Source organism: Physcomitrium patens, chromosome 23, assembly GCF_059467195.1.
Source record: "Physcomitrium patens ecotype Gransden chromosome 23, ASM5946719v1, whole genome shotgun sequence".
NCBI lineage: Eukaryota > Viridiplantae > Streptophyta > Bryopsida > Funariales > Funariaceae > Physcomitrium > Physcomitrium patens.
Window position 1 is genome coordinate 483,168 of NC_143432.1, and position 19,655 is coordinate 502,822.

General features: G+C 30.0%; 1 protein-coding gene across 8 annotated transcripts; it reads left to right on the plus strand.

The window, feature by feature from the left end:
- The first annotated feature begins 14,126 nt into the window (after positions 1 to 14,126).
- Positions 14,127 to 19,609, plus strand: LOC112275970 (uncharacterized). Of its 8 annotated transcripts, none has more exons than XR_016500243.1 (12): positions 14,127 to 14,282; positions 14,391 to 14,482; positions 14,985 to 16,432; positions 16,876 to 16,946; positions 17,220 to 17,313; positions 17,611 to 17,709; positions 17,950 to 18,042; positions 18,227 to 18,363; positions 18,628 to 18,731; positions 18,877 to 18,949; positions 19,164 to 19,303; positions 19,468 to 19,609. XR_016500243.1 is itself a non-coding variant. In XM_090246504.1 (11 exons), the coding sequence occupies exons 3-11, from the start codon at positions 15,197 to 15,199 to the stop codon at positions 19,224 to 19,226; spliced, it is 1,953 nt and encodes a 650-aa protein (XP_090102630.1). In that variant the 5' UTR covers positions 14,130 to 14,282; positions 14,391 to 14,482; positions 14,985 to 15,196; the 3' UTR covers positions 19,227 to 19,441. The 8 variants fall into 8 exon arrangements, 1 of the variants encoding a protein (XP_090102630.1); XR_016500240.1 differs by having other exon boundaries at positions 14,128 to 14,282; positions 14,428 to 14,490; positions 18,244 to 18,363; XR_016500238.1 differs by having other exon boundaries at positions 14,128 to 14,282; positions 14,428 to 14,482; positions 18,244 to 18,363.
- Positions 19,610 to 19,655: the final 46 nt, after the last annotated feature.

The following is a 19,655-nucleotide window of genomic DNA, read 5'->3' on the forward strand; positions in this document are numbered from 1 at the left end:
TATCGAATGTTTATGAAAATTATAGATATAATTTTTTTGGTTTTGCTAAAGTTAACTCTAGATTTTTTAAGTTCAAAGAAGCCTTTAACTTTGCTTAAAGAGATTAAAATATATATTTAGAGAATCTTCATCACCAACTTGGTTTAGTTGCAAGAATTGCTTATGTACCTTTATTAATACAAAAATTGAAACTTTGGTAACAACATTGAAGAAGAAAAGAACTTTTAGAATATGAAAAATTTGTAGCTTGTCAAATTTTATCTTAATTATTATTTCTTTGGTTTAATTATATATAGCTTGATCAAGCCATTACCATATTATATGCAAGTTTTCTATCAAAATTTGTAAGTAGCATTTGATGGTTGCATGTATTCCTTCCACCTTTGAATTTATTACATTACCAAAATGCATGTTGAGATTCATTTAAGTACATACAAAGTGTTGCTTTGACAAAATCTAATTTTTTTTCAAATAGGTCATTGCACAATGTCTTGCAAACTATATTAGGAGTTATTGTTAGTTACCTTTAAACGCTTCTTTGATCTTTGACTGTATCTAATCAGTCCACTTTTTTGAAAAACACATGCCGACAAACATTTAGAAATACAATAGTAAAGAGATGCCTCAAAGCTTGCAATCAATTATAATCATTTTAAACACAAAAATCTATACATGTAAGATTGTAATTTGACACAAAATCAACTTATAACTTAAGTTCTTGATTGCACAAACGTAAAGTATAAGAAGAAAGTACTATTACATGCTGTCACATCAATTACATGGACTAGCAATATTTTAAAAGTATTAGTCTTGTATATATAGTCTATTAACAATATAATGTTATTCTTTTTGATTAATTCAATTCTTGAGTGCTTTGCAAAAAATAAATGAATATTCAATCAATTTTGTTACATTTAATAGTATATACATATTTGTTATTTTTTAGCTAGTTAACAAGGGCTTGAATCAATGTTTGTCTATTCAACAGTTGTTGTCCAATTTTTGCATTTAAATTGGATATAATTCAAGTAGTTACTATAATACTTGGATTTTATTTTTGAAAAATTTTCAAGATTTGAGTTGGTCAAATTCTCAATGCCGACATTTGTTGGACTTATTTTAGCTCTTTTATAGGAAATAGATAATACATTGGAAGAACATCACATAGAAAGCATTGTGGTTGTAATTTCCATTTCTAACTGCTAAATGCTACAAATCGACAATTTTTTAGCTGAAAGTATGTCATAAAGGAGAATCAATCAAATGACTTCATATTTATATTCTATAGCAGCATACTTTTTATCAAATTGAAGGAATTTTGATAGTATTTACTTTTGTTACAAGCAATTATAATTTGCCAACTAATATTGGAATGTCTAATAGTAACAACATATCTTTAATTAAATATAAATTAATTAATATATATTAATAATGCTTTACAACTTTTGATTTTATTTGCAACAATAAGAAGAAGTAGTATTAAAAAAAAAAACATTGTATGCTTCCAATGCTTATATCTACAATGAGAAGAAAATTGATCCACTTTGGCAAAATTAATCTTTACTCAAAAATTATATCTTTGTATAATATAGCTCTTTTAATATGTATAAATTATTTCAAATTAAGATTTAATTTTTTTTTAGACTAAAACTTTCAAAAATATACGTTTAGAATTTGAGGATGAACTCTTATCCAACATGTTATAAACAATGTAGTTGACAATGAAAATAGTATAATCATATATGGTTTATATTTAAATTCAATAAACCTTAAAAATAGGAAATTTTAATATTTCTAATATTTCTAATAATTCTAATATCTTCTTAAATAAGGTGGGAGTAATAAAATAATTACATATATAAATTATATGAGGTACTTCTAATAAATCTTTAAAAATAATATATTTTGAGGTAGAGCTAATAAAAATATGAAGTAGAAATATTTTTCTATATATATATATATATATATATATATATATTATAATTAATATTTTTGAAATAAGAATAAGTTTTTTTATTGATCATTTTAATAAAAAAATTATTTTTTTGAATTTTTTTTGAATTTTATTTTTTATTTCTGTATAATTTGAATATATATATATATTAATTTTTTTTATTGAAATAAAAATAACTAAAAATATATATATTTAGTAGGTAAGAGATTATGGTTGTAATATCAATACTCTAAATTTATGCTGAGATATAATACTTTGACAATGTAATGTTGATATCAAAGGTGATACAATGTAGAATAGTTACAATATAATTCATTTATTGCAACAATAATTGATGCCTTGAGGAGCCATCATTGTGTCCAATGAAATTTTGCTTATACATAAAATTCAACTATGATTATTCAATATGCCATTGTGGATTATTTTCTTCTCATCTTCTTTACATATTGTGTAGTAAGTTCATAAGCAAAACAAGTTGCTTATAGCTCATCAGCCAAGCAATCTTTAAAGTTAAATATAGTAGCTTCAAAAATATGAAAATGCAAAAATGGTCATATATGAAGTCACAATGAAGCTCCAAAAGAGCCAGCTCATCTAGACATTAAACTTCCAAAGTGGATCTTTAATTTATTGTATTTGAATATATTTTAATTCTAATTCTCCACTACATATGCATTCTTGATGCATAATATATTATATGACCAATCTTTTAATGGATTAAAAATCCAAGGTTAAGTAGGATAGTAAGTTAATTAATCCCAAATAAGATTTAAGATTAAATTGAGATTTTGTCTTTTTTGTCATTTTTTCAAAATAGCTTTGTTGTAGTACAATCATAGGTTCACATAAGTATATATACTTCATAAAAGCACAAATTATTCAAGCTCTTATTGTTCTAACATTGTTAGAGAATAACTAAGAATTTTTAAAAATAGCTTATATTGCAAACTCCATCTAACTAAAATTGTTGGTAATAGTTATAAACATGGATAAATTTGCAAGATTCAATCTACTATTTTAATTACAAGAAAAATATTATCAACAAAGTAGAAGCACAACAATAATAAATTTTTACAATATAAATTTCTTAGTTGTGTCAATCGGCTAAGAAATAGTAAAGAAAGAGAATGACTATTTACAAAAGTACATCATTATAGCATACTTTATTGGAAGTAAGTACTCTTTTTTTATGCTATCTAAATAGACTGAGTCAATTTAGGAGTAGCTTCATAAGGTAGTGGTATTAGATAGGAACCTTAAGAATGATTTTTTTTAGATATTCAATCTTCAAATAACTAAAATTTTAAAATTATTAATACTTATTTTCTATTACTTATGATGAGGGTTATGCATTTTACAAATGTGGACCCTAGGATTTGATTTTGATGAATCAAAATGATTCTTAGTGCCAATTTAGATCACACTAAGAAAAATCTATCGCAAATTTATAAAAGTAGTTCCACAATCTAAATGAAGACTAGGTATTCTGTTAAGAAGTAACACTTAAAATGCAGTAATTAAGAAATAACAATTTTGTGTAGCAATAAAGGCTAAAATTGAGTGGCATACATTCATCTTCAACAAATCTATCTCAAAAACTACTTTATCATTATGATAAATTACTACAATCTTTGTATTTATTATTTTTTCTATCTTAATATCAAATTGTCATAGACATATATATTTTTTTAATAATTATCTATTTGATTATTAAATAAATATATATTAATTTCATAATATCTTCTAAAAAAGGTTCCTAAAAGCTTCATAAACGTAATTTTGACTTTACATGTGTTTTTAGTTGTTTGTTAAATTAAAAACTTGATGAATAAGTTAACCATGTACCATATATGTTAGTAGCTTATAAAATAAGCTAACTATATGGCATATATTTAAAAAACTTGCCTTATAAGTTCAAAAATATATTTCATAAAGTCAAAATGTATTGGAGGTCCTATAAAACATTGCCATATAGCTCTTAGTTAGATAGTATATATGGAAGAAAGAATAAAGCCTTCTTCACTCTTGCCAACATTCTTCTAGTCCTTAGTCTTATTTTAAGACTTTTTAGTCTTCTTATCTTTGATAATAGCCATTCTATTTTTATATTATATCATCTTTGAGTGATTTTTTAGTTCTTTTGAGTAACATAAGAGTATATTGAGAACTTCTTTCTTCAAGATTCATATCCTTGATACAAATTCTTAATAAAAGATTGTAAAGAAACAAGAAGCCATAGAGATATTAGCACTATAGAAGGGAAGAGAATCAAAACAAATCAACATGTGGCTCCTAATTTTAATGATACAAGAGTTCTGCCACCAACTACTCATATAATCAATGAAATCAACTTCTATCCTCTTTCTTTGATATAAAGGCAAAATTCCACCATATTAGTGAGACTGATGAAATCTTTGGTAAGAAAGCAATGTAGAAGCTTAGAGTCATCAAGTTATGATACAAACAGCTCTAAAAACCATTATTATAATAAAAAGTTATATCTTATAATAGAGAACAAATGAAATAATTAGAAGAAAGTCCATAAACAAAAGAAAAAATTTTTTGCATGAGAGACTACAATTGAATTCAAATAATATCTCTAACCATGTTGGCCATTAATAGCCAAGTATGCATTATGAACATGGAAGGATCAAGGGCCACCAACAAAACTTGATAGAGCAAATGTCTTATGTCTCTTTGCCTTTCTCTCCCTCTTCCTTCTTCTATCCTTCTTTTTTTTAGAGTCAATATAATCCAAGTGCAACCTATTCTAATGCATCAATCCTCTTTAGTTAAGTTAGTACATCTTTGATCTAAGAACAATATACATTAAGAGTCATAATTACAATAAAAAAAAACATACTCAAAAGAAGTATAGAGAGACTTTTAACAATTCTACACGAGTGTGATGAGAAGATTCAATCATAAGTATAAGTTGTAATATCTAGAGGTGATATACCAAACAAGTACTAACCTTCTTTATTACAAGTAGGTACCTACCTTCTAATGAATAATATATAATACAAACAAAGAAGTGTAAGACCACTTACTATAATTTCTTTAACAAATCAAAGAGATTGGATAAGAACTCTTGATAGTAAAGATGATCTTGCAACATCACAAGAATACCCTGAGAGTGTCACCATTAGTTATTAATAGAAGGAATTAAAAACACCTTTGCGGATGAGAAATAAAGATCAAATAACATCAAATTTTATAAACAATAATTGTATGCTAGAATTAATAACTCCAACTTTATTGAAGAGCAACTTATATACTACATCTATCAATCTACTAAGGCACTAATGCCCTTATAATTCCAAGGTCATTTGAGTCAACAAGTATATATAATTAATAATTTAGATCCGACTCAACAAACAAATTTCAATTCCTCCTGAAGGCCAATCTTGGAGATATGTCAAATGTATATCCATCAAGACTCTATATTAATATTAAAAATTATGGCAACTTTGAATCTAAATCATTCACACCAAAAACTCCAACTAATATAAAATATGATATTTTAAGATATTTTCACACCTAATTTTATCTCTAATTTCATAATATGAATATTATCAAAACTAATTGTGATTTTTTTACCTCTCAATCTCATCACTTCATATAGTAATAAGATACTTATAAACCAGAGATTGCAATGTGAAGATGATAACAACAAGAAGCACTCCTATAAGGGTGCCAAACACTACTTAGAGGCAATAATATAAGCTCAAGTAGCACACAACTTTTTATTCCACCTCCTTGTTCTATGTCAGTTTTTTTTTAAAATCTCCGAGGCCTTAACAATGCTAAAAATGTCAGCTTAATTAAATATTATTATTATTATTATTTATTTTGTATAATTGGTGTACTTTTTTTAAAAAACACTATTACAAAAGAGACCAATTATTAGCACTAAAAGATATAATTTGGATCCATATTAGTTTTTTAGAAGGAAAGCCATTATTGGCTATAGCCATGAATGCAATGACATAGATGTTAGAAAGGGTGGAGTGTATATGTAGATAGTCTCTCATCTATACTACCTAATGTCTAATTCATGGCACTCATGCTATGGTTGTGTGGTGTAGATGTGATTTAAAGAGGTCCTTGATAACAATGTAGTAGTGTTAAATATATGTGCCTCTACATCTTTTGCCTTAAGGCACATCCTTTGAGAAGAATTAATGACATTGTTTCTTTACAACTATCAATAGATTTTTTGTGGTAATTAGAATTTTATTAAAAAAAAAAAAAAAAAATGGGACAAGTTTACTTTTAATAGAAAATTAATAATAAAGAAAAAATAAAAGACTTTTTCATTGTTAAAATAGATACTCTAGATTGGTAATTAGTTTTTGGTTAAAAATTGCATCAAATTCTTATGAGATAATTACTGCCATGATGATGTATTTATTTTGGCAAGGCATGATGGAATTTATGTTTTTAAGCTTGATCATTCAAAAGCAAGCCTAATAATAGAATATGCAATTTGAGATAATTATATTCTTATTGACCACATGCTAATCTTTTGTACAATCTAGCTTATATCAATGTATTGTCAAACTTCCTCATTTAAAATGAATTCTATGTTCCTCTTTAATAAAGCAATAAATACTAGAATTGAATAAATTTGGTCTTCTAATTCTAATCTTGGCTTTAAATAGAAACTATAAATGAATATTAAAATTTATTCTAACTATTATATTCACAAGGTCTAACACTTTCAATATAAAGATATGTATTAGTATTAGTACTTGGCTTACACTATCAATGATTTGTAAGAAGATGTAATGAACATGATATTAAAAGTAAAGTTAGGTGCAATTGCAAAAAAATTATAAGTGTTTGAATAGAAGAGGATAGAAGGAACTTTAATTTGTAGTTGATTAAGATACAAATATGTAAGAGATTCATGTTTAAAGGACTTTTTAGGGCCAATAAAGAAAGGTCCGAAGCTTTGACCATCAAATTTGGATGCGCATTGGTTCTAAGTCTAGATAGTGAACAAAGTTATTTAACAGCTAATATAAAGATAAATCTAATTTTACTAATTTCAGTGTTTTAATTTCATAAGGTTATGAAAGTGTTAGTCTTTAGAAAGGCCTCAAGACCAAATGGTGTAATTACAAAATTCTATAAGATATTTTGGAAGATAATAAAAATTGACTACCTCAATATGATTACAAAAGCATGTAAAATTCAACATTTTTTACTAGGCATTATGAAGAGGCTCATCTCCCTTCTATTCAAAAGTAGAAATTGAACAAAATTAATTAATTGGCAACCTATTACACTCTTCAATGTTGCTTACAAAATTTATGCCAAAGTACTTCAAATCCATCTCCAATCAATGCTCATAGAGAACATTTCATTTGATCAATCAATTTTTTCATCTATACAATTTATCCTAAATAATATCCTTTTTATATATAAGACTATGAAATGGATTGAACATTCAAAAAAACTTCTTATTTTTTTAAATTGGACTTCTTTAAAGCTTATAATATAATAGACTAGCTTTTTATTTTTCAAGAAATGTTAAAATTTGGCTTTTTATCTATATTTGTATCTTTGACAAAGCTACTTTTTATTAATGCCTTCACAAGTGTTAAAGTAAACAACTTCCAATCTCCTCCTTTTATTATTACAAGGAGAGTAAAACAAGGCTACTTTCTTGCACTTTACTTCTTCTTCATTATTACAAAATGTTGAATTGCATGATAAAAAAAGGGATAGAGGTAGGCTTAGTAAAAAGAATATGACTATTAATTAAGGTTAGACATTAAATTATTGTCCAATTTTTGGATGACACCTTGTTCACCTTTAAAGATGAAAAAGGCTCAATATAGGCTTTACATACTAAATTAAAGATCTTTTGTTTTAATTCTAGATTGATGTTGAATTAGTTGAAGTCTTGTAGATATTGATAAGCAAAAGACCAAAATACTAGAGATGATTTGGATTGATGATAGAATATTAAATAAATAATTAAATGTACCATTGGATATAAATATGTTTTTTATAATGGTTGACAAATTTTTAGAGTTTTAAATTGATCAAAAATTAAAGCACTAGAGCTTAAGAAAAGTAAATTCTATAAGAATAGTAGTGGTGGTTAATAGGATTCTATTTTCTTCAATTTTCTTCTTTACAGCTATTTGGAGAGGCATCAAGGGTGATATGTTAAAATTAAGGTTTAAAATTCAAAATTATATGTGGTCAAGAAACCTCCAAAAAGCGCATACTAAAGTTTCATCGCTATTAATCTTGTGAAAAAAATTATATTGACATAATCAATTCCATATATGCTTTAATCTCTTTAATAATAAAGTAGATTTTTTGGACTTATGAACTACATATGTTTAAAATTACTATTCTTCCTAGATATAAGCTCAATTACTTTTAAACTTATATTCAAGGTTGGAAGTTACCTACTATAGAATTCTTCACTCTTTATTATTTCTAAATCAACAAAAATTTGAAGACATGGTCACAAACGGGAACCTCATGATAATCTTTGATAAAAGACATCTTTTCCATCCTACCATAGTTAACAAAAGAAGTGATGTGCAAATCTTTAAAGTTAACTTTCTTTTTTCTATTCATTTAAGCTGATTTTTTAAAACTTAGAGCTTTCCAACTTTATAGGGCAAGACTACAAAAAATTAGCAATGCTAAAAAAGAGACTAGTTTCATCTTGATATCCTAAATAATAGAATAATTTGGTCTCAAAGTTTGTAGAATTTCTTACTTAGAACGTCATATAACATGAATTTTTACTAGAAAATGCACCAATCACTTGATTGTGGAAGATAAATAGAAAATGCAATAACAAGATCTTATCAAGTCCAATAGAATTTTAATTAAATTCTAAGTAATCCTTAAAAATCTTAATCAAATTTTAACCAATCTAAAAAAAATTTAAAAGAAATTACAAAAAATATATAAAGAAGTCATAATTAATTTTTAAAAAGTAATAATATAAAAATTTGAAAAAAATATTTAAATAAAATATTTTAAAGTATTAAAAATAAAAATCCTAAATAAATCCTAAATAAATCTTAGATAAATCTTAACAAAATCTTGATTTAGCCGTAATCAAATCTTAATCAAATTCTAACGATTCTAATCAAATCTTAATTAAATTTTAATAAAATCTTAGGCCAATCCTAATCAAATCTTAATTATATTTTAATAAAATCCTAATCAAATCTTAAGCCAATACTAATCAAATATTAAATCCTAAATCAAATCCTAAATAATTCATAAATAATCTAAAAAAATCCTAAATAAATCTTAACCACTTCTTAAAGTTTTTTTAAATTTCAATAAAATCATTGTCATGTGATAACATAACTATATGATGAAAAATTAAAAAAAATGGATGTTATTATAGAATACCCTAATAAAAATATGTAGTAACAAAATAATAATAAATCATAAAAAAATAATAAATTTTTTAATCTTAATATTGTTTTTTATAGAAGGAACTTCTATTTACTTTGTGGAAGCATAAATGAGCCAAATCAAAATAAATGAGATAAGAAATTAATATAATCATATTTAAAAAATAATTAGGAATAGATTAAAGCAAAATTGACATCAAATTATCAAAATTTAATACCCAAAGAAGACCAGTTGTCAACTTAAATCAAAATCAAACCCTAAGACACAAAACCATGTGCCTATGGTGATTCTAAGATTATATTGTAACTTAAAGAGTGGAATTTGACATTAGACTTAGGAAAAGATTTTGGACATTGGTTTTATGTCATTTGGATCAATATTAAAAGTTTGAAGGATTTTTAAAGTTAATAATGTTCTTAAAGGATTTAGAATTTGAGAAATAAAAATACATTTATAAACTTAAGAATTTCTTGAGTCTTGTGGTATATATATAAGTGAAATATAGATAATTTGTTGTTGTGCTTGTTATTAATGTGTGTAAAACATTTGAGGTTAATCAAGCAATTAGATTGAAGCATATGAGGATTTTTATGGATTATGATCTGCAAAATTTGAGATTTAAGGTTAGTGAGTAATATGAGATCTAGCAATATTTGCTAGTTGGATTAAAGCAAAATTTAGAGAGCTCACTTAAGACTTAAATATCTACACATATGCCAATTTTTTAAACAATTAAATGGATTAGTAAGGAAAAATTGATATTGAAATATCAACATTTGAGTTGAAAAAAGAGGGCAATCAATGACCGAGAGGTTTTGGGAGATTTTTTTATAATTAGTAAGTCTAATTCATCTCAAAATTTTTGTATTTATTAAATTCTTATTGATTGAAGTCTGAATAAAATTTTAGTTAATATCAATAGTTCATTTAATATTTATTGAGATTTCAAATAACTATAGTATTTGGAATTTTCTTAGAGTTGTTTAGGATTTTGGATTTCATTAGGGTTTGGTTTAGGATTATAATTTAGAATTTACTTAAGATTTATAATTTATCTAGAATTTAGGATTTTATTAAAAATTTATTAGGATTTAATTTAGAACTTAGTTAAAATTTATTAGGATTTGATTTAGAATTTAGTTAAAATTTATTAAGGTTTTAATTAGGATTTCAATTAAGAATTGACTTTAGATTTGGTTAAGATTCATTAAAATTTTTATTAAATTAAGATTGATTAAGATTTACTTAAGATTTATTAAAAGTATCTATTTTTAGTATTTAAAAAATATTATTGATTATTTCTTTATAAAATTTATATTTATAAAATTTCTCTAAGATTATTATTATTTCTTGAAGGTTTTCTTTTTATTATTTTTTAGGATTTTTTATGATATTTCTTTGAGGTTAAATTATAACTTCTTTGTGTGTCTTTTGAGATTTTTTTTAAATTTATTTTAATTGATTAAGATCTAATTGAGGTTATTAAGGATCATTTGAATTTTATTTAGGATTCAATTAGACTTGGTAGAATTATTATTGCATTTCTATTTATCTTCTAAGGCTAGGTGTCTGGTGTATTTTCAAGCAAAAATACATGTAATACAATACTATTGATTTTGACTAAAATTTTACTTACATTTTAATTTATAAACAATTAACAAGCATACAAAATTTGAAGAAAATCAAACTTTCTAATTGAAAGAAAAGCTTCCAAAACCTCTTCAATGTTGGCTACCTTCTTTCTCTAACTTGAATATTGATCTTCCAACAACAACTTCTTAAGGCTAAACTATGAAATTACTTCAAAAATTAGTTGGTATATAGATTTTTAAGTCTAAATTCCTCTCACCAATTTTTTCTTCAATTGAATTGATAGATGTTGAAAAATTGCAAAACTCTTACAGATCCTAAATTTCAAATATTTGAGACCATAATCCATAAAAACTCTCATAACTATCAATCTAATTATTTGATTAACATCAAATTTTCTAAAAATATTCAAGACAAATACATTTACAAAAAGAAAAAAAAATCACTTTTAGATATACTATAATATTCACAAATTCCTCAAATTTATGAATTTCTTTTTATTTTTCAAAATCCACCTCTACCAAATACATCTCTTACTCTAAAAAATACTCAAAACCTCAATATGTCTTCAAATCATATAAAATCAACTCTCAAAAATCCTTTCATAAGTTTTTTTCTCAAATCTCATTTTTCAACCAACCAAAAAACCTTAGAGTCATTGTAAATGTGTACTTTTGTACTTTAGAATTTGATTTTGCCCTTGGTCCACAATTGGTCTTCTTTAGATATCACTTCTTCATATTTTGAGGTAATTTTTATTAAAATCTATTCTTAATTTTCTTCTAAAAATACCTATATCAATTATTTATCTCATTCACTTTGATTTGATTCACTTATACCCTACAAAATAAGTAGAAGTTTCTTCTTCAAGAAGATAACATTAGCATTTATTAATTTTTACTACCTCCTTATCTATCATCTATATTTTAAAGATAATTTGCTAAATTATTTTTATTTAAGCTTTTCTATAATATAATCTTTTATTTATTTATTTTTAATAAGTGGATGGATTGCTTTCACTTGACTATGGATGCTCTACTACATATTTTGAGATAGATGCAAGATAATACTTAATACAAATGCTCACTTGCTTCTTACAAGTCTCATTTTCTTATTGCCACAATATAATATACAATCTTCGTTACATCTTACAATTTGCATAGGCGACCATTAAAGCAAGTTATATTGTGCATATTGGGGTGGTCCAAGTTTTATAGGGCCCAATAAAGAAATCCATATTATTATTCTACAAGAGAGTTGTAAGCGTTGAATAGGACTCTAATGGATTTTAGTAGCCAACTACAAAAGAACATGTGTTGTTTATGACTTATTCAATCAAAATTAGTAGAGAATTATTATGCATAAAGCATGTCATCTTTAATTTAATAATAAATAAATGGCTTGGCACCATTTCTAGCAATTAAAAACTTTGATGGAAGATTGTATGTATAAAAAAACATACTATCAAGGAATTTAGTTTGTTGTGACTCTTATGGCTTTGCATTCTTGTAGTCAATACATATAAGGGCTGTACTAATGCAACTATTTCTTTCAACTATCCATTTGTCCAAGATGGTCTAAAAAATTGGTATTGCATTACGTTTGGAAGTTTGTTCCTGCTCAACAAGCATGGCAATGAAGGATCTACATCCTAAATCTTCCAATATATAATGTAGGCACTTAAGGCCTATGGCAATTTCTTATTTGGCAACAAGGCTTCTTCTTAGGGAGAATCCATTGCAAATTTGATTCTTTTAGTGCACTTTGGATACAATTTTGAACAATGGTGATGTGATTGTTGTGATTGGAATAAAATGATGTTGTTTTTAACAATATTAAGTGGTACTCAAGTAAGCTTCTTTAATGCATATGGCTTGATATTCTTGACTACAAGAGAGTAGAATGGTCCATCATTTGGAAAAATAGGAAATTCTAAACTAGAGATTCTACCAAGCTTGTTGAGTGATTTATAAGTCATTGATACTGTCAAGATATATTTTTTTACAATAGTCAATAGAAATCTCCAATGGATGTTATTGAGTCCCATAGTAGGTTTTATGTTCCAACCACCATAGATGTAATCTAATTCCAATCTATTGGCCCATATAATATTGAGCATTGGAGATGGCTATCAACTGTTGTCATATAGGCAAGCATAGAATTACAATACTTATTAGGTGGTCTACTATTCTTATATATAGAATTTATTGTATCAATCCTTCTGCTTAGGCCGCATATAGCTGAGTTGGATATATTTTATGGTTATTCATGGCAATGAAGATCAGCTTTGTTTGTTTAAAAAAAAAAAAAAAAAAAAAAAAGTTAAATGAGGTGAAACCAACTAATTAGTTATAATTAGTTCCAAAAAAAGAGGATAAATCTTTTTTCTTTCTTTTAATTGGCTATTTTTATTTTTGATTAATTAAAGGTGAAGATTTAATTTTTAAAATGTGTTCTTTAATATTCCTAATTCATTTAAAATTATATACTTTATTCAAGATTTTTGAAATGATACAATTTTAAAAAATAAATGTTATACTAACCATTCCACACATGGTTGGATTAAACAGACAAATTCCCAAATAAATCCTCAACTTAGATTTATGATGAATATTGTCTAACAAATTTTTATTTGTAGTTGGTCTAGTTTAGATTAGAGATTTTATGCATGTTCACAATTGGGTATTGTATAACAAATTTTTATTAATTGTGGAACTTGTCTAGGTTTTCTGTGGGTCAAGTTGTGTACATGAATACAGATATTACATTGTAAAGTACTAAATCAGTCATAAATAAATATGAAATCAACACATGCACGTTTGTATGCCTTTGCAATGTTTTTCAAAAGCTATGGATTATATTTTCTAAATTTATCTTGATATTTTTAAAGTTGAATATGAGTTCAAAACAAAAAAATTAAACAACATTTTTTTTTTTTTTTTTTGTTTTTTGTGACTGAATAGACTTGGCTTCATCAAGAAAGCACAATTCAATTTTACATTATACCAATGCAGCCTCGACGTCGCCGGATCGAACCTCGCCGCCGGCATCGACGTTATTGCTGTGCCAAACGGTAGTCGTCCGATGGTCTTCAGAACGGCAATTGTAAGCCGTCCGATCCGCATCCACGTAGGGTATTTAGGCTTTTTGAAATGTTTTTTTCCCTCCTTCATCGTCGTCTTCAATTATCTACACATTGTGTGCCAACAATCCAGAGTCAGAATTGCTCGTTGATTCGAAGTTTGCACGGTTGCGCTCTTGGCATTGAAATTCAAGCAGAGAGGGTTGCGTAGGAATCATCCAGCCATGTGTTGGATTCTAGAGCCAATCTGTAAGACAGACTTTTTCTTTTTCTTTTTCTTTTTTATTTCTTTTTTTCTAACATTCTTGTGTAATTTTCCGTGCTCTGATTTATTTATTTTGGTCATTCGAGTCGTAGAGGACACACTCTGAAGCTTTGAATGCGGCTTGGTTAGGAGAGTAGCAACTGAGGCTAATGCTACGCTGTGGATGCTGGTTCTTCGCTTCGAGGTAGGCAGGTTGGTTGTTTGTGGTTCTAGATTTTTGTTGCATCTCATGTGCATGTTTGATCCTATCTCGAGATGTGTGCAGATGGATTTGGTTGCAGTAGAAACTTAACCCTACAGTCTTGGATTGCAATTTTGTTTGGGTATTCGTTATTTAGTACCATTTTGTGGAAGGATTTAGATTTTGGCAGCGAGACGGGAGGTGGGTTGGTTCTCGTAATTCTTATTGTTTCGTTTCGTGTTCCTCTGCTGCTTAGGATTTAGTGTATGTAGTAAGTACTCGAAGCGTATTGAAGTTTCGTTGTGTGTTCAAGTACAAGTTGATAGGTTGTTACAGGATTTGTAAATTGTTTGAGTTTGTTTGTTGTGTTTTAATAATTTCAGTGTTTTTTTTGCTTTATTGTCGACGAAGGATACTCTCATTATCACCACTTCCGCAGATGATTAGATTAGTCAGTGCGTCATAATGCTCAGTACATGGTGGTGGGGTTTCTTGTTTTATTCAGGATGTTTGCAGGAATTTTTGTTTTTCTGGTCTGAGGAAGTTTTGGCAACTGAAATGAGAATTTGAAGCTATAATCGCTTTGGAGACTTATCTTTCTAGTGATGCATCGAATGCTTTTGGAGAAGTTATTCGTTTACAATACATGGCTGGATTCCTGCGGCGATATGTTACTTCTTTACAGGTGAAGCCATTACATTGACGTGCATAGACTCGATGGCTGATTCGCTAGAAAAAAGTGGTGTGGAGATCGAGCATGAAGCAAGGCTTTTTGACAAAGTTACAAGCGAGAAAATCCCCAATAGACGACCTGAGGGTGGCTGTGAGGATGTGACTTGCACGAATCTCTACAAAGGACCTCATGTTGACAGTTCGGAGGAAGGAAATTGTTTTGTTGGAGTGGAGACCGGAAAGTGTATTTCAGAAGCGCAACTGGTTAAGACCGACACAGATCAATTTTCATGTTCTATTGCAGAGTTGGATATTCCCAATCATGGGGGAAATGCTGCGACGCGATTGGAGGGAATAGTTGCACGGGTAGAGGGAATTGACAGTCAGGGTGTCTCTGTAGTGGCGGGTCCTATTGGGGACCTTGACTTAGAAGATGTGTCGTCTGAGTGTTCCCTTCTTCCTGGTATCAGCTCTCACTGCTTTGGGAACGATGAAGAACCACGTCGAAGGCATGAAGTTGAGCACACTGTTGAACAGCTCCACCCTGGTGCTAGGAGCACCATTTGCCATCAAAACATCTGCAAGACGCTCGAAGATTTCGTGCATTCCAGTTCGACTTTAGATACCCAATCTTGCCATCGAGGGGTTTCTCAGAATAGTGAATTTGGTATCGGAATTAGAGAGGGTGCTGTGACAGGGACTGTAACAAAGGAATTGCTCGACCAGGACTCCTGTGTGCCGCACCCACCAGTCTTCCAATCTCAACGTACCCTAGCCTCTGACGCTGCAAATATTCGTGCATGTGAGGGATTTTTGGTTACTGATGACGAGTCGTCGTTGACTTCCAATTACCCTCAATTGGTAGACGTTTTTGTGCGTGACAAAACAGACGCGAGGGTTGGAAATGAATTTGCCCTCGAATTAGGGTTGCAGGAAAGGGCGGACAATTTTGATGTGCACGGAGTGTTGGCGAACTACGAAAGCAGTCTCGGGGATTGTCAAATTCATATTTTGACAGAGCAACACACAGGACCAACCACATCTATGGACGAGGTAGTTCGCATCGATGAAAATCTCTCCAAAGAAGTTGAGACTGGGCAGACCGAAGAGAACCAAGCACAAGGAGAGCTCATAGAAGTCGACAACGACAGCTCAAGCGCTGCTGACATTGATGAAATTGGTATGCGGCTCTTAAAACTTGATTTGGCAAAGGACGAGTCGACGTCGTACCGAGTTGATCAACAAAAACATCATTTTGGAAAGGGAACTGGTGGGAACCTTGTATGTACCCTAACGACATTCATCAATTTCTGCTGGTATTTATGTCTAGCAAGTTATGCGAGACATTTTTATCGGTGCCATTTCTTGCTGTAAGATGGAGCACGTTCTTCAAAAGATAATCTTTGTTGTTAGTTTTTGTCCTTCTGTATGATTTTCCTTGTGGTATATCCACGAGCGTAACCTGGTGTTGGCTACCATTCAATTAGATGTTGATGTCCATAGAATTCTTAAAAGGCATGTATAATAGGTGCTCCATTGTTGCGGGTTATGTCAGTTGCTGCCTTCTGGGTTTGCATGGGACTTCCGTAATCAGTTTACTCTGCTGTAAATCGTAAGCAGTTGATATATGCAACATCAGTCGATGCTGTTAATGCATGCTAGTGATCAGTGCAGGGTAAGGAGGAGTCTTACAGTGAAATTATGATTATGGTTATGCCAAACAGGCTGGAGTTTTTACACCTTTGCCGCCGAAAGCAGAGACACAAGTAAAGAATGCTATGATGCGTCCTAAATGGTGAATTGAACGCTTCCTGTCGAACTGATATAGGCCCTGTTCTTTATGAACAAAAATTGTGAGCTTGTTTGGAAATGATCTTGATATCAGCCGATTTCAGGGTTCTGCTTTGTTTAAATATTGCCATCTGTTTAGCGTGGTTTTGCATCTTGTTGCTTCTTATGCCACAACTATAGGTAAGTTTTTTGTACGTTGACTCCTTAAGCCATGCTAATTTTCAAGGGATAGCTAGGGTTCATTCTCCCAATCTTTGACGACATCACTTCCTTTCAGGAGTACGGTTCTTGTGTTTCACAAGGGCTCCAACATAGAAGTGACAGGAGAGATCCTCCAATGCTTATTGCCAGGTTCCTGGCTTAATGACGAAGTAAGCAAATGCTCTTTCCTGAAAACCACTTAAAGTTCATATTTTTACAGCTTGGTTGTTCCGAAAAGACACGAAGTTGCTCATCTTGAGTTGTCTCATCATGCACAAAAGTGTTTCTTTGACAAGTACTTGTTTGATTGATTATTCTTTCTTGGTCTTGAGAGCTGTAGAAGGGTTTGGTTTTGCATTTTTTTTTGTCTTCATCCCAAATCTCGTGTCTTGCAAATTATTTAGTATCCTTACCTAATATCCTTATCACTATGTAGGAACATCTGATGATTGATATTGCCTGTGCAGGTTATTAATGTGTATATGGAGTTGCTGAAAGAACGTGAGTCGAGGGAGCCAGAGAAGTTCTTAAAATGTCATTTTTTCAATTCGTTTTTCTATAATAAGGTACAGGTCCATACTCAGCCTTTTCAGAGATCTCTACTTTGAGGTGACTGTAAAATGAAATAGTAAAAAATGATTCTTCTAACGAACATCAACTAGATTGTGAATGCAAATAGTTCAATCGGCAGTGCTCAATTATGATTTTCTGTTGGTCAACAGTTGTAAGGTCAATCACTTAAATGGTACTGTTTGTATAATAAATTTTTAAACAGGACTGGACATCTAATTTAGACTTAATGGCAGCTTTTCAAGGATGCTCAGAGTTATGACTACCAAGCCGTTCGGAGGTGGACTACGCAGAAAAAGCTCGGTTACAACCTTCTGGAATGTGACAAGGTTATTGTCACACTGAAGGCTCATGTAGCTGTTCTCTTTTGTTGAAATTCATTTCTACTGGCTTTTTTACATCAGCCGAAATATTCTGTGGAGGTTTAGATTTGCAGTTGTCCTGGATGATGAAGATGACTTTGTTGAATTTACTGATCGTCTGCCTAAATGTGATCTTCGTTTGTGATAAAAGAAATTTTGGTTTGCCAGATCTTGGTACCTGTCCATCAGAGCGTGCACTGGTGTTTAGGGGTAATTGATTTGCGAAGGCAAAAACTGCTGTACTTAGATTCCCTTCAAGGGAGAGATCCGAATGTTCTAAATTCACTTGTAAGTTCACTACATCCTCTTTGATCCTACAGCTAGTTCAGGTTCATTGCAAGTCAGTAATCATGAGATGATTTTGCCAAAGTTACAATGCATCAGTGTAAGGATAATACTTGTTTTCCTTTTGGAACTTTATTGCCTTCCAACTCTGCTACTTGCTAACTTGGATTTGTAGTGTTCGATGTTCGAGCGTGTTGGCATGGAACCTTTGGAATGAAAACTTGTACTGTGCACAAGCTGACTTGATGACAATTGCATTGGTCTTAGGCTCGATACATTGTGGATGAGGCACGAGAAAGGGGAGGTCAGGACTTGGATGTCAGCAAGTGGGAGCATGTCTATGTTGATGATATTCCCAGACAACTCAATGGGTACATGTGTATTTCCCCATATTAAGAGTAGCAAGTTTTTATTTAGACCAAAAACCTTATCATTGAATAGTGTTTCGTACATCGTCTTTATATGTCCTCTTTGTCATTAAGGTTGTTGCGGCTGGGTTTGTTTGTTGTCTTGCAGGTGCGACTGTGGCATGTTCATGTTGAAATATGCTGATTTTCACAGCCGTGGGGCCTCGTTAAGCTTCACTCAAGTGAGATTCTGTCTGCTTTTTTCCATCTTCATTTGAAACTTAGAATCGCATATAATAAGTCGGCCCAGTTTGTGAATTCGCGAAGTGGGATGCAGCTCATGATCTGACTCGGGGTTATTTCAGAACTGAAAAAGCCAATGCCGAAGTGTCATATTATCATATTCACCAGCTATTAGTAGAATATTCTGACGGGTCATTCATTTCATGTTCCCAGTCCAGTATGAATTACTTTCGGAGGAGGACGGCCTGGGAGATTCTTCAATTGAAAGCGACGTAGTCATCCAAACGTCAATCTAGTGTACATGTCAATTAAAATTAACAATAACGTTGGTCGTCTTCTTTGGAACTGAAAAGGTGAGCAATATGGTTGGCTTCATGTAGTTCGGAGCAGTGGCTACTACTGCATTAGATTATGCAATGCTTGTGGTTTCACATTTTGCATTTGGTTCCTTAAGTACAAAACAATTATTTTCCATTGGCATATAGGTGCTATCTCATTGTGTTTATTTGTACTGCAGAGCTCCGTGCGTTCAGATTGAGAGTGGTTTGTATTTCTGTAATCAATTATTTGAGCCAACTCTTTCGTGAGGCGCCTTTAGTGACATAAGGCACTGTTTCCAGAAACTTGAAAAACAAACATCTTCAGAGGCGTTTTATTCAGTAATCGTCCACTTTGACTAAATTACATTCCGTTTTATTTTTCTGC